At 39.2% G+C, this 15,503-nt stretch overlaps 1 protein-coding gene across 1 annotated transcript in view; it reads left to right on the forward strand.

Annotated features, from left to right (window-relative positions):
* LOC144049361 (transmembrane protein 132C) overlaps positions 1-15,503 on the forward strand; it is a 134,413-nt gene that overhangs the window by 112,494 nt on the left and 6,416 nt on the right. Inside the window, exons 6-8 of the mRNA XM_077562228.1 lie at positions 6,206-6,414; positions 12,514-12,787; positions 15,246-15,437. Coding sequence (XP_077418354.1) covers positions 6,206-6,414; positions 12,514-12,787; positions 15,246-15,437 — 675 coding nt within the window. The remainder of the gene's footprint in view (positions 1-6,205; positions 6,415-12,513; positions 12,788-15,245; positions 15,438-15,503) is intronic.

Below are 15,503 nucleotides of genomic sequence, written 5' to 3' on the forward strand. Positions count from 1 at the left end.
CGGTGATCTCAATCTTCAGTTCATTTCTTTAATGTTGACGACTCCATTTGTTACTTGTTTGAGCACACTCACTTTTATTTAAGCAGATGCTGCAGTTGTGCTTTAGGCCAGAGGTGGCGGTCACGAGTAAAAAAAAGTGACAAACTGCACAAAGATCCTTTAAACTACAGTTACAAATATATGTTAAAATGTTCTGTAATTTTTTTTTAAATGTATGCTGAAGGAAAACATCAACAAAATTTGAAATTTAAAATTGCTCTTTCTTTCGTCAACTAAAATTGCTCTTTTATTTTGTCGATTAAAATTGGGTTAAAACAACCGCGTGACTAAATTATGACTGAATCTTTAATTAAATTTTAGTCAAAAGATTAAATCTAAAACTAAACAAAAATTTACTGTCAAAAATAACACTGCTTCCCTGTTAGAATTAATATGATTTTTTTTTTTTTTTATGCTTTTCTTGAGAGGGGGTGGTGACGGCTCTATGACAGAAGTAAAAAAAAAAAATGAATGAAAGGAATCAGATGTAGCAGAACAAGGAAAACACATCATGACAACAGAAATCTTGGGGTTGTCTGTAGCTGCAGATTTAATTAACAGCTACATCATTGCACATATGTAAGAGGCTGTAATATAATCATTTGTGGTGTAAACAAAACATTCTTTTTGCTAGGCTAATACTGAAAGGATGATTCTGATTGGTCAGAATAATTTCATGTATGCCCCGTTTTGATAGCCATGCAATACTTGGAATATCTGTATAGAAAATTGTGATTTTTGGCATTACAAAGGTCATACTGAGGGAAATAAATAGTTTTAATTGAATCAGTCTCTGGTAAGGAGTAGGCTACATTACACCATATTTGATAGTAAATTTTCCAATTACCTAATTATTTATCTTTGAATTGGCACATATCAAATATTAGCTTATTTCCACAATTTATACATTGTTTGAAAGCAGGTTTGCGCATCCTTCCACTGCCATTTAAAAGGGTTGGTGGGTTTCATCAACAGACATTAAAATCCCAAGAGGCCCTTGTTTGATTAATCCTGTTCATTAACTCTGCCTCTTTTAATTTTTAGTCATGCTGTTCACAGTACAATGTCGCACTCTTACTGTGTGTGTTATTATCTGTGTAAGGATTTGGCCATTTGCCATTATACTGTATGAAGAGGCTCTTCCAACCACCATTTCCATGGACTAAACATGCACCTAATGCATTGAAGTGAGCAGTGTTGCCAGTGTAGATGAGTCTGAGTGGTTAATTGCTTCTGTCAAGGCAAAGACAGCCTTAGCCCACCTTCATGCTGTCTGGTCCCGTTGTTTCATATCTGCCATGGATTGTCTCTGTCTGGTGCGTTGTTAATTTCCTGGGCTGGATCCAGAGACAGCCCTAATGTGCGTTGTAAGTATTCTCCCGTTAGCTGACTAATGTGTCTGATTAATGTGCCAGTGGATCCTCCCGGACATTTACGATTCTTTGTGAAATGGAATGACCGAGACTGTCTACTTCACATTGTGCTTGGCGGTTGAGTTAAGGATTAAAGAGGCGGCACATATTTGTATGTTAATAGTCTGATTTGGAGGTATGTAAGCAGGACACATGAAGTGGTATGTACTGCGTATCAGCTGACATATTTTTCACAATTGTTTTCGCTTATATTATTAATGCAGAAATAGATCGAAGGGAGGGGAACCACCGTGTTTTTTGATTTACTGTGGTTGATCTCATTTTCTCTGATCTACATATTGCACTCTTTGATTTAATAACTGTAAAGTTAGCCCAAGGGGCAAATGGCTTTTCTCATTTGCAAAAACAAACACATTTTGTTCAGTGCGTCCTCACATAGTGAGCTTGAATAAAAAATAATAATGATGTCACTAACATGCTTCCCTGTTGGTATGGAATTCTTTTGGTGATACGCTGTCTTGTGTTTGTGTCAAATATACCTTTTGGAATTATAGCCAAAATGTTCAACCTTTGTTTCACTGTAGGGGAGACTGGGGCTAATTGTATCACGGGTAAGTTGTCACATTGCAATTTTCCACTCCTCCAGAGGGCACAACGAAAAAGTAAAATACTAGTTGTCTTCGTATAAATGGTTAGGCACATTGTGAGCTGGCATGATTGCCAGTTATCTGTTTTACCAAAAGTAAAAATGTTCAACTTCATATATTTTGAAACAGATGTCGTTCATTGATCAATTCTAGCAGCAAATCATGTGCACTCGTTAGAGGAGAGATTAAGGCATCTTGTCATGCCTCAGTCACTGCTCTGTTTTAAGCTAAATTTAAACTTGAGCAAGTATTAGCCAACATGGTAGTTTGGGGCAACTTGTCTCAGTCATTTTGGGGTTTGTTGTCACATATGCAAAGAATAGGCCAATGAAAAATGCACCTCTGGCAACTCGGTTTACGTATGCCAGAATTGTTCTTCAAATTCTGAGTCTGAAGAGTGAAGAAATTAGTTTGCCAGGTTTTGTTTCATTATTTAAAAATAGATTTTCAAGTTGTTGGACCTACAGTATGCCCACGCGTCAGAAATGGTTTAAGTTTCATGATGAACCATCCAACAACCAAAATGTTTTATTCATTTATTTTTTAAATCTCACATTTCCAGTTTAAAAGAGAAGCAAAACAGGCATTTGAGGCTGAGAGCTATGACCTACATGCCAGCAGTTCCTAAGCACGCTAATCTATTTCAGAATATTTTATGTTAAGGTTTGCTCAATGACTATGGTAAATTTTCAAGGTCAATGATAAACAATTTCTCTGGCTGTAAAAACAAAAGAAACAAACAAACAAAAAGAGGAGAATGATGATAATTTTGTTCTGGTTTTATGAGTTGCAAAATCTCGTGTGACATCTTACCCCATATACTGTGACAACTCACCCATCAGTGGGGGAAGCATGTCACATATTCACTATCTCTATTTGATGCTTATAACTGGACTGACACAAGTTATGAAAATGACATGAATACAAAAAATATACTTACTTTTGTTTATATATGATGCATTGATTCCAAGAACGATCTAAAAGTATAAAAAGTGATACAACTATCCCCGGTCTCTCCTACTGTACAACATTTCCCCACATGATTTAAACTGTTTTTACAAATGTAGCTGGGCCCGGAGGCTTTTTTCTCTGTCAGATAAGGCTTCCACCTTTTCACCATAGTCCAGAAATATGAAGACAATGCCAAATTGTTCATCCTTCAATATTGCTGTTGGCCTCCTATCTGCCTCACCAACCACTTTTCTTCACAACTTTTCTGCAGCTTTGGAGGGATGTCCAGTTGTTAGTAGTCTCACTTTGGTGACATATTTTCTCCACTTGCTGATGACTGTCTTCACTGTTCTTGTATTTAAGGTCTTAGAAATTATTTTGTACCCTTCTTCTGATGTCTTTTGTGCTATAACATGTGCCTACACAGACATCAGGAAAAGCCTACTAGAACAGACAAACTGTATATGGGGTTAATTGGAGGCACATTAAATTGTGGGAGGTGTGTGCTCACACCTATTAAAAAATCAACATGTACCTAAATGCAATTGGTTGATTTTGAATATGGCCACATCACCAGTTAGCTCATAAGAGTGTGTGTGCGAATTACCACATTATCCGGGTTGTTTATTTTTACTTTCCTTGATTTCTTTTTTTAATTGAGTTTTAGTGAAAGCAGTTGTGAAATGATGAGTGAGAAATGAATGCTAATCACCAGAAAATTGTATTCTCTATATGATCTTTTTTACTGTGTGGGGAAGAAGAAAATGTTTAAATGGCTTGTAAGACTCCAAACATGAATTATTTAATATTGGTTAGCAACCAAGTTCTGCTGGGCTAGCAGTTAAACTTTAAAATATTAGTTTGTGTTCTCGATTTGGGAGAGAGGGCTTTATTTCTAAGTGAACAACTTGCAGCTATCAAAGCAAGTGGCAGTCAATCAAGACAACTGATTCATTCAAGTGGTCATTCATACCACAATATGCCCTTGGCCAGATGTTATTCAAGAATTTTGTGACTCAGTCCGCCAGGAGAGTCACAGAAAGGACATTATTAAGTGTAAGGTACACTAACTCTCAGCAGACTGAGTACAGTGAGCGGAACAATGAGTTGTGATAAGACGCAGGGGCCCCTTTGACATCTTTATCATTTCAAACAGTCTCTCACGCTGCGAGCGTCCAATCTTCTCCATGACTGGCTGTAGCCAAGGGAGAGATACCTCCCTTGTAGAAATGTTCAAAAGCTTCATTGAATAACTCTCTTTGGCCATATTTGATTGCAGTGCTGGGTGGCATACATTAGTTAGCCAGTCCAGGGTGTGCCCGCCTCAAGAAAGCTGGAATAGGTTTGAGTACCTAGGACCTAAAGCAAAGTCTCCTAAAAATGGCTGGATGGAAAAAAAGAAAGAAAGATCATTCATCTTGGGAATGAAATGTTCACATCAAAGGGGGAGTCAAGTAGAAAATGTTTTTCGCAACATTGTGTTCCATGTGACCCGGCTAATCTAAACACGGTATTCTGATTATTATTATCGCATTAGTGGAATATTAGAACATTAGAATATGAATTAAGCAGCAAAATCTACCCGTTTTAATCCATCTCGGGGGCGGCCATTTTGGATTGAAAATTACATCACAATGCCAAAGGGTTCAACTTGTGAACGTCACATGACCAAACATGGAAAACAGGTGAGCCGTGACAGTTCCATGATATTTTCCATTCACAGAAAGTGTCAAAATGGCTGCCTGAGATGGATAAAAATGGGTGGATTTGTCTGCTTATAACTGGGTGATTGTCAGTAAGTAATACAAAAATGTGTTATATGGTAACGATATGCCTATATTAACATCTTATTCGGAATAATAATATTGTACTCTGCATATCGCTTTCTTTTTTCTTTCTTTTTTCTTTTATTGTTTTCTGTACTTTTGGTCAGTTCCCACGTGTTGATGTCATTTTTATTTTATTTTTTTACAAATTATTGACCAATCTTTAGTGTTGAAAATGGCTTCCTCTCTTTAATGATGCAATGTTAATGGTTGAACAAACGTCGTTTTTGGGATCTCCTGAAATTTGACTATTTTAGAGGTACAAGGTTTCGGCCGAACACCAGCTATATGAAGATTGATTTTGTTATATCAATAAGTATGCTATCAGTTGGTGTAGCCATTCACTTGGGTGCTACCTGTCATGATATTATAACTTACTAATACTATTATTAGTAATATTATACTAATGTATGGTTTATTTCTCTCTTCACTACAGCAAGTTTGAATTCATAACTTCGTATATAACATAAGATGCGTTTGAACATAAGGCGCAGCCTTGCTAATGACACACCGTATTTCCCCACACTGTAGAAGTGTTGTGGAGGTGTGGGAAGCAGCAAGGCAACAACCACAAAGTTTGCATCCCGGTCACAGAGAGATAGACAGATGTCGTGCCAAAGTGTGTTGATGAATAGCTGTTTGTACAAAGTCTCGCACAGTGGAGGAACGGTCGTCTAATTCAAGTCATAGAAGGTTGCCATTTAATAGGATCAATGAGGTTGACGGAGTGCCAGAAAACAAGCAATATCTGGTTTTGCCTCGTTGATTAATTACCTCTGGAAGAGTGCATGCTTTTTTTTTTAAATACCCCATGAGGTGTCATTTGTTTGTAGTGCTTGCAAGGCTTTATCAAAGTTTTTAATATAGGATTCCGGATAAGTGGGAACGAAGCCAAGAGAGAGTTCAAAGACAATATGCCAAAGCGAGAAAGAGTTGCATCTTTCTGTAGCACGAAATTGGACTGGCCATTCTTTCTGTAAAGCAATTTATGAAACAGATGGCTTTGAGTTTGGTCATTTTATCAAGAGACAACGGCTCTCTTTTTACCAGTTCCCATCTGTTGGTACCTGTTTTAGCTGTTTTAGCTTTAAGCACAACTTTAAAAGAAGAGTCTGTTTTTTCCTTGAGGTTCAAAGATGTCCTTTCTGCCCTCCTTCTTTTTTCTCTTCATTTTTTACTAAGAGTGGAGCAGATAGAGGACCTTTCATCTTGTTCAAAGTAGCCACGCTCGGGAGCGCTCAGGAGTGTAAAGTCTTACGATTAACTTGGAGGGTGGACTAGCCACACTTTTCAGACCATCCCCCGCTCTAGTGCAAAAGATGAACTTTAAATAACGTCACTCTTCGACCCTACTCCTCTTCCTTTGCAGGTGTCAGAGAGGTGCGACTATGTTTTTGTGAATGGCAAAGAGATGAAGGGCAAAGTGAAGATGGCGGTGAACTTTACCTACGCCTACCTGAGTGCTCAGCTGGAGCTCAACGTGTGGATCCCTCGGCTTCCCCTCCAAATCGAAGTGTCTGACACAGAACTGAGCCAGATCAAAGGGTGGCGGGTGCCCATCACGGCCAGCAATCCCAGGTAAAGTGCTGCAAGATGTTCTTATTAACTGACACTTGGGTGACCTCCGACTTGAACAAAATTGATGTGGTGTGTGTGCGGATTTGATTCCGTGTACATCACTTCTTTTTAGTAGTCAAAACCAGTTTTGATAGACATGCGGTACAAAATGACAGTAATAGCTGTGGTAAAAAAAAAAATCAATGATGAGTTCCCAGTTATAATTTCAACAGACCTTTTTTTTTTCCAATCACTCAAAGAAATTACATGAATGTAAAAGGATATCAGATGGTAAATGTCAAATGTTTCCTATGATCAAATGTTATCTGGTTTTACAGGGATGTGAGAATAGCAAAGGCAGGCAAAAAAAAAGAAAAAACTTTATGCATGAGCCTGGATTCACTTGAATTCAAAAGGCAAAATACAAGTGGCTAGCAACATGGACCAGTGCGGACTTAGCTAAACCCGGAAACTAATGCTGCGCTCCAGAGGGCTGTGAAGTTGTAGATACCTGAACTCTCAGAAGAAAAGTACAATAGAATGTCAGTCCAACTCAATTCCACTGGAGAATGTCAATGTAGCCTGATTGAGAAAATACAAACAGTTGTATTTGGCCTATAAATAAAACTTACAGATTATATCAAATCTTTTGACTCAAACTCATTGTGATTTTAGTATTTATGATTTATCACATTTTGCATGCATGTGGTAGGCTTTTTCAGCCACTTTTAGGCACTGCACCAACAGCAGGTGACACCAGCTTTATCCATTCTTCCACACTTTTTTTTAGGTAGGACCTCGCAATTTTCAAATCAGACATTGCTCATTTAGCAATTTGGAATCTAGCATCACTACCTTTAAAGTTAGAATTATTTCCAAAACAAGAGCAAAAGAGGGTAAATTAGCCAAACTCAAATCTTTTCTTTTTCTTTTTTTTTCTGTGCCTTACCAATTCTAATCTATTTTACCCACTTCTTTCTATGTAGAATTTTTCTATGTGGCTAATTCCTGAAATGATCAAATTAACTATCTTCAATTCTTAGCTCACAGTAATATACAGTAAGCCCTACATGATAATTGCAGTGTTGTGCAGTCAGGGGCTTCAAATGCTAACTCTTAAATGGATTTTCACTTTTAACACAATCTCCGCATTTTACCTACTGAATACGTTTGCGTGCAGTCAATATTTGCGTTAAAGTCAGAATTCAAGTTTCTCAAACATTCAGAATAAGTTGCATGAGCATGTATATATATATATATATATATATATATTCCAATCTAAACCACTCTTCACGGACGTCATTCCGCAAATAGATGTCATTTCCGCTTTTAACTTTCTACAATCAATAAAAGACTTGGCTGCCTTTTATGTTTACTTCTGATTGTGTATTTCCGGTGGGTTTGTGTGCCAGGCGCACAAACCCCCGGTGCGCCAGTGGTTATTGCGTGTACGTGAATGAGGTCATTTGCTTTGTTGTTTTACATCTGATCATTTGCACGTGACAGATGCATACTATATGCCCACGTCAACCTCTGAAAATATATTTTTTAAAACATGATCGCGCCAATAATTTGTACTTTGAGAACATCAAATGAATGAATGATGTCATCCTGTCCACAGCTTAATGGCGCTAAATGAGGAAAACGCTTTTGCACCTTCAAGCCCGCTTTGTGTTAATTTCACTTTTCTCGCAACTGTTACTAAACTGCCGTGTTCTTGGCGCAAATCCATTGCCATGTGTGGTAAATCAGGCGCAAATTTGCTCCCAACTGTCAAACTTTCTGGCCGTGTTTGCGATGATTTATCATTAGAGCAATATCCTTAGTGAATAGGACGTTAATTAATAGGTGCAGATGTGAAGCTATTTTTGCCGCTGTTAGAGGATGCAGTACATTCTTAGTGGATTTGGCCCAGAGTCCTTACAAATAGAGCATGCACAAAACACAAACCAATGTCCAATGTATTCCGAGTGTGCTTATGAAAGCGGTCTTATTGAGGTTTTTAAAAACCTGATCAGAAGGTAATCGCCAAACAGGGATGGAGGTCAGATGTAGAGGTTTGCTGACCTATATTCCACATTGTTGCCCATTGGGGACTTTTTGCTGAGGCGGTGGCTGAGGCGGGTGACGCACATTCCTCTTCGGAGCGATGAAGGTAGGGACGTGGCTGACGTATATGCGCTGAAAAAAAAATAATAATAAAAAAGGTCTCTCTGTGCAGACCGATACGAAATGGCACTGGGCCACGGGCCAGTGGATCGGGACCATTGGGTAACTGAAGGCCCGCGACCCAAATACACCACATGCCACTGGATAATTGTCCTCTGAGGAAAAACTAGTTTCATTTCAGACAGTAATAATTGCTTTTTTCACTGGTGATATACTGTAACTACTGTATTTTGAATTATAGCAGGTGTGAACGATGAGCGCTGTCTCTTCCCACCTTCAAGCCCACTGACACTTCGAGGGTGATCAGAAAATGGCTGACCAGTGCAATACAGCTTGTCATTACAGCCATCTTAAGGTGGCCTGTCATTGCACCTCTCAGTCATCAGTTGGAAAGACATTATTAGAGCAGTATCGAGGTCAGATATGGGGGGCTCATCACCAGCAGCATCTGCCAACACCTCTACCCTAACAGTGACAAATTGCATCAATTGATGGAAAAAAATATAAGTCTACCTCTGCTCTAATTACATTTGGACCTGTGCACCAGTGTGCTAATTACTTGTGCCCCCCTTCTAGTGACAGAAGTAAGTGACAGTCCTGCGATTGACTGGCGACCAGTCCAGGGTGTTCCCTGCCACTTGCCCAAAGTCAGCTGGGACAGACTTCAGCTGCACCCATGACAGTAATGAGGACAAGCGGTATAGAAAATGGATGAAGGGATGAAAATAAAGGACTCCCAGAGGTGTGCTGGTTGACTTTATCAGTAGGGACAGCCGGGGTGTGTTATAATTGTTGATGCCAACATAACTGCTTGTTTTCTTTGTCCTTTGCCTGTCTTTGTTTATCAGAGGGTAACAGGCATGACCTTTTAAAGTAACACTTTGTCTCTTGGAGAGAAAGGCCAATGGTCCACTTTTCACAAGCCGAGACGCAAGTGAGCCAAGGAGCTCTGGTACTAATTCGATGGAACTTGCTGGCAAAGCTGTGGCTGCACTGAGGGAAAATAAGAAACATCAGGCACGTTAGTCAGATTGTTGCAAAAGCTTTCCTCTCACTTTATGACTGGCACTACATGTATGCCTCACCCCTTCCCTCCCTAATCCTTGTCAAAATGGAGACAAGATAAGCCCTCACAGACGACAAACTTGTGTAGAAGTAGCACCCAAGCATAACACTTCATAAAAATAGTTAGACTGAGCTTCTTTTCCTTCCGTTGTACCATTAAAATAATCTGTTTTTCTTATTTTAGACCTTGTCTCATCAAATTCAATTCAAACAAAATGAGACCCGACTGAATAACAATTACCAAAATAACATGCATTTGAGTGTGTGTGTGTATATATATATATATATATATATATATATATATATATATATGTTCTGTATATGTTTGCATATATTGCATGGAAGGTGCGAATGTTTGGTGGTGGTCGGAGGGGCGGTAGGCGCACTTTGGTAGCCACGCTTCCGTCAGCCTGCCCCAGGGCAGCTGTGGCTACTTAAGTAGTTTACCGCCACCACAGTGTGGATGTGTGAGCCCATGAATAATGCATCCATTCCATTGTAAAGCGTCTTTGAATGTCTAGATTCATATTCTATATTAGTCTATTATATTTTTATATATGTAGCATATAAAATATAATACAACATGCCCACAAAAGTGTGCAAATCTGCAGTCGACGCCAAAACTAGTCAAGGTAAACAATTTTTTTTGATCTTAAAAAAAACGGCCTGTTGGTGGCAGCAGAGTATAAGAGATCAGCCAGGGCCATGTTGCAACAAGCTTTTTCACCAGGAATGTGAATATCAATGAAACTGAGCTAAATTGTCATTCTAATTACTGCAAAAACTGAAGCAGATACAAATATACTTTTTTTCTGATGAAAGAAGGGACTCTCTAATCTTTCTTTTGGTAATTTCCATGTTTTTATAGCAATAGAACACAATATTCTGTGGGCCTTACAAAATCAGTCAAAATCCAGTAAAACAACCGGGAGCAAAGGAGGTTGTTTTTATGAAAATGGCTGGGAGTGAATGAGTTAATATGCAATATATCCTCTTAAGTCAAAACTAAAAAATAGTGTAAGAACCAGGTTGGTCTTCATTTTAAGTATTCTTTCTCTATTAGTTTCGGTTTTATCTTAGTTTATTAGTTTAGCCCTGGGGGCGGGGTTAAGGGGGGTGGCACAGCACCATATGTAGAGCCTGGAGTCAATCTGGACCGGGGTTCTCTGGGATGGCGGCGCTCCCTGTGCCCTTGGGCTGTCATCCCTCTTAGTGTGTCTGAGCTCCCCCAGGGTGTTTTTCCTCACATGGTTTCTCTGTGCCACGCCATGTATTTTTTTTATGTTTTATTTTTGCATATTTTTTCAGGTTGTGTGTATGTGCGTGTTGATGATGTTGAGGAATGGGGCAGGTTTTACTTTTATGTTGTGTTTGGATGTTTTAATTGCACAGCACTTTGAGTTGCATTTTACGTATAAAAAGTGCTGGATAGATTATATTTGATTTGATTTGATAAGTTTCAGATGGCAAATTGTTTCCCTCTTTGTTGATTCATGATAATGTCGGTAGAATAAATGGGGGGAAATCACAAAATCACAAATATTGTTTATCATTGTCTATTTTAAAATGTGCAAAGTAAAATTTAGCTATTTTAGCAAATCGGTTAAACAAAAGAAAAGAAAAGCCCCTTTCAGTTGAAATAACAAACATGATGTAATGAGAAGAAAAACAAATTACGTCCGTGCCTCAGAATTAGGAACACCATTCCTTTTTTTGTGAGGAAAAAGACATAAAAATCATGAGTAGGAGAGTTAACGTTCATGAATATGCAATAAATGTGTCATGCAGGCCTGCTTAGAGACAACAGATCAGCTATTTTAAGCTAAAGCAACAAGCATCTCTAATTCAGTGTTAGAAATTGCAACCCTGAGACAACTCAAAAGTGTTTTGTAAAGAGGAAACAGCTGCTCTACAAACCAATTTACTGCACCAACACATCCCCACTACATAGCAAGAGGACCTTGCATTTCTCCTTTCGCTTCTTGTCCCATTGATAATTTCATTGACGCTGCGGAACGAATCACAATTTATAGCATAAAAATTGTCTTGTTTTGCTTGAAAAGGTAATCAGTGCTGGGCTTTGCTCTTATACTCCAGACAGCTTTGGGAGCATCTGTTCAAACACGAGGTCAAATTGACTCGTGTTTGAGCATCTGGTAAATTCAAAAGCACACTTGATCTTTGCACTATGCAAAAATTATTCGTATTGTGCCTCGTCCCGCTTCTGTGCTGGATTACTTGTTGCTCTTGAACCTTAGTGGATGTGAAATTATTCCTACTCCCTATTATCCATGTGGATCTCTGTCTGTCCTTCAGCTGCATGTAAAATGAGTCTTGAATTCCAAATCTCTCAAGAGTGGATAATAACACACAAAAAGCCATTTTAATGTCTATATGGTTGAGTGTGTGTAAATACTGAGACAAAGGATGAAATAGTGATACAACTATAATTGGTGAGACTATTTCATCTCATATATTAATGATAAAGCAGTTTTATGATTACAAAGGTCCACAAATATTACAAACCAAGACTGAAGATTTCTGACAACTGTTGTCCTCCAAGATAATTCCGTTATTGATGAAAAAATAAAGGCTAGAAAATCGAAGGATAAACATCAGTGAGATGCTGAGGAAGAACAATGCTATGCATGATCATGCACTGCATTGATCCTCCTACAGTTTTGAAAACAACATTTCTTGGTCTTCATCATCCCGCTGTATGTTCGCCTGCTGTGCGTGTGAACGTTTGTCAGGTGTCATTAAAATGTGTCTAAAAAGCAATGGAATGAAGCAGATTCTGCTTCTTCCTTAGTATCAAACACAGTAACTTTCGTGAATGTCACCATTACCAAAATAATCACATTAGTCCTGTTTTGTACTTGCCAGGTCCACACGGGACAGTGAGGATGATGATGATGAAGACAGACGAGGACGAGGCTGCACCCTGCAGTACCAGCACGCCATGGTCAGAGTCCTGACTCAGTTTGTTGCTGAATCTGCCGATCCCAGAAGCCAGACCAGCTACATGTTGGGGACGGATTGGCAGGTGGACATAACAGAGTTAGTCTGGGATTTTGTCAAGGTGGAGAACCCTCAGGTCGCAAAGCTGCTGGACCGACGGATACTTGTGGGGCGCGGTGTGGGAATGACCACCATACAGGTATGTCATGCAGTAGCGTTAAATAAATTATAAAATACACCACATTTTAATATACAAACACAAATGTATGATACAAATACTCCCCCCACACACACACACAAAAAAAACACTTCATAGTCTAACAAATGAAAAAGCCAATTTGAACAAAATGCTAAATGGGGAGCACTTATGTAGCACATTAGCTACCTCATACAGTGTCCAAAGCGCTTTGCAAAGCCTCACTCATTCACTCTTTAGAAGACATGTCCATGAGATATATATTGAACCAGAGTGTACTGTACACCGGTGCGTTGCCACAGCAACGTTAACCTGCACACAGGTTTTTCTTTTTAGTTTAAAATGGCTTACTTCAGCTTTCAAGATCCCTCGTTCGGTAGAATCCAGTGTGTTTTTCTCGCTTTGGTCCAGTAAATCCATCTGTCTACTAGCTAGCTAGCTCCTCCCTTTAGTTATTGCATCACTGTATTTGGTACTTCAAGGTGAAACTATTAGAGATGGACGAGTACCGATACCAGGTATCGGTCTCAGGCCGATGTCAAGGTTAGCGGTACTCGCGATGGGTATCGATTAGTGTTGATCCGATATCAGTATCGGGAGAGGCCCTGATACTGCATAAAAACAGTGGTATCAGCATCAGCAAGTATTAACAAGTAACATGCCGATACGATTATTTCCGACGCTAATATAGGACTTTTTAATTTAAAAAAAACATATTTGCGCGACCCGGAAGACGCCGGAACCAATATTTCGTGTTGTTTCCGCTCTGACATTCTTTGTTGACGGACAGCAAAGTGGAGCTACTGGGAAATGTGACGCGCCTGAGGGCGAGTTGACCTGCTCGATGAACGTCCGTTGCTGGAGGGAACAACAACCCAACTTTAAATAACTTTAAAATGGCGTGATTACTGTGGGAAATTAACGAAAAAGAAAGTGCTATGGACGAGACACGGGTGCCGTAAAGTCGAAACGACGTAAGTCGCGTGCGACGTAGCTCCAGGACTCCCTGTAATTGGAATATATAGGTCATTATTTAAAATTGATCTGTTATTGTTTTGTTTTGGGGGGGGTTTGTGTGGAAATTTTGTCTATCATAAGTACTAATGGTATCAGCACTTGGTATCGGTATTGGTAAGTACTGAAGATTTGATTACTTGTATCGGTTTCGGTCAAAAAAAGTAGCGAACATCCCTAAAAATTAAGTCCAATGATATTGAAAATGGAAAAATGACATAATTAGAGGGGGCGCTTGAAATGCTAAAACTGCTAGCAAGTTTGAATGAATTCTCACTTCACAAATCACAAATGCAAATGAGGGATAGGCTCCTATGAGTGTACCCAAGAGTGCAGGTCAAATGAGTGACACTTCCTCAGTCATATTTTCTTGTTTTTGTCAGGCACAAAATGGGGCCAGAGAGGTATTCCTGCCTGGTCATACTGACAACTGTGACAAGTTTAACAAATTTGACAAAAACTTTTTTAAATTAAAGCACGCCTTTAAGTATACTGCTCTTTACTAAATTACATTATGAATTTATTACAGCCGTATTTTTCCTTGGACTTACCAGCCTCCCATTTGACATTTGCATATCGATGGCAACTGTGTCACATTTCCAAATAAAATCTACATGAAGGGAATCTGCTTCCTAATTGGTGAATTCTTCTTTGTTTCACTTTTGACACACCAAACACAAATGAGCAAGAGTTGACGCAAGAGTTGACGCAAGGGATTGCTTGTCGCACACCTCAGACTGACAGAAGAACATCCTTTCATGTAAATCTGCATGGAGGAAATAAAGGTTACACTTTCGTCACGCAACATTCATCATAAACAAAGTGTGACTGCCTGCCTCTGATTTGGGGTTAAAGTGTGTCTCCTCTCTGGATTACCAGTATGAATCAAAGAAATTGATTCCTACCTGAAGGAGGTTTGGAGGTTGGACGGCAGCCAAGCAGAGTTGTTGTCTGAGCTACGCAGCTTGAGAAAACGGTTGGAATAAAAAGTAGTTTTGGGTATCATTTTGGATTTTGCACACCGGCTTGTGAGCCTTTTATGTGAGATGAAACACTTGGAGAGACATTTTCTTAAATCACCTATAACTCACGCTAATCTGCTGTTTTCAAGACGGAGACGTTTCCACAGCTAAGTGGTCATTGATGTGATGCTGTTGCCTTCCATTGCAAGGAATCGCACGTCAATCAAACACTGGCTTATTTCTGTCTGGGTTTTCTTTTGACAACGTTTTTATAGGTTTTTTTTTTTCTGTGTAGCCATAGTTGTTTTTTCTGATGGTTTATTCACAGAAAGAAATCCACAAAGTCTACAACAGGAAATTAAAAATATGTCATGAAGAGGCTGTAGTCGTGGCACTTTTATGATTTATTGAGAATTTATATTCAGCAAACGCCAAAGAAAACAATTTTCTTGCACTCGCTGTACTATGTCTCTGTCTTGTGGTAGGTGCTGTCTCCTCTGTCAGACTCAATCCTGGCAGAGAGGACCATCACGGTGGTGGAGGACAAAGTGACTATCACAGAGTTGGGGGTCCAGTTGGTCACAGGACTGTCCATGAGCCTGGAGCTCAGTCCAGGAAGCAACAGAGCAATTCTCGCAACCACGACAGCACAAGAGGTTCTGCAAAGCCCCAAACAGGTCAGAGCACTGCAATGCAATGACTACAACTTCACAAAAAGTAATATCAAAATAGTTATTACAAAA

This window comes from Vanacampus margaritifer, chromosome 3, assembly GCF_051991255.1.
Source record: "Vanacampus margaritifer isolate UIUO_Vmar chromosome 3, RoL_Vmar_1.0, whole genome shotgun sequence".
Classification (NCBI taxonomy): Eukaryota; Metazoa; Chordata; class Actinopteri; order Syngnathiformes; family Syngnathidae; genus Vanacampus; species Vanacampus margaritifer.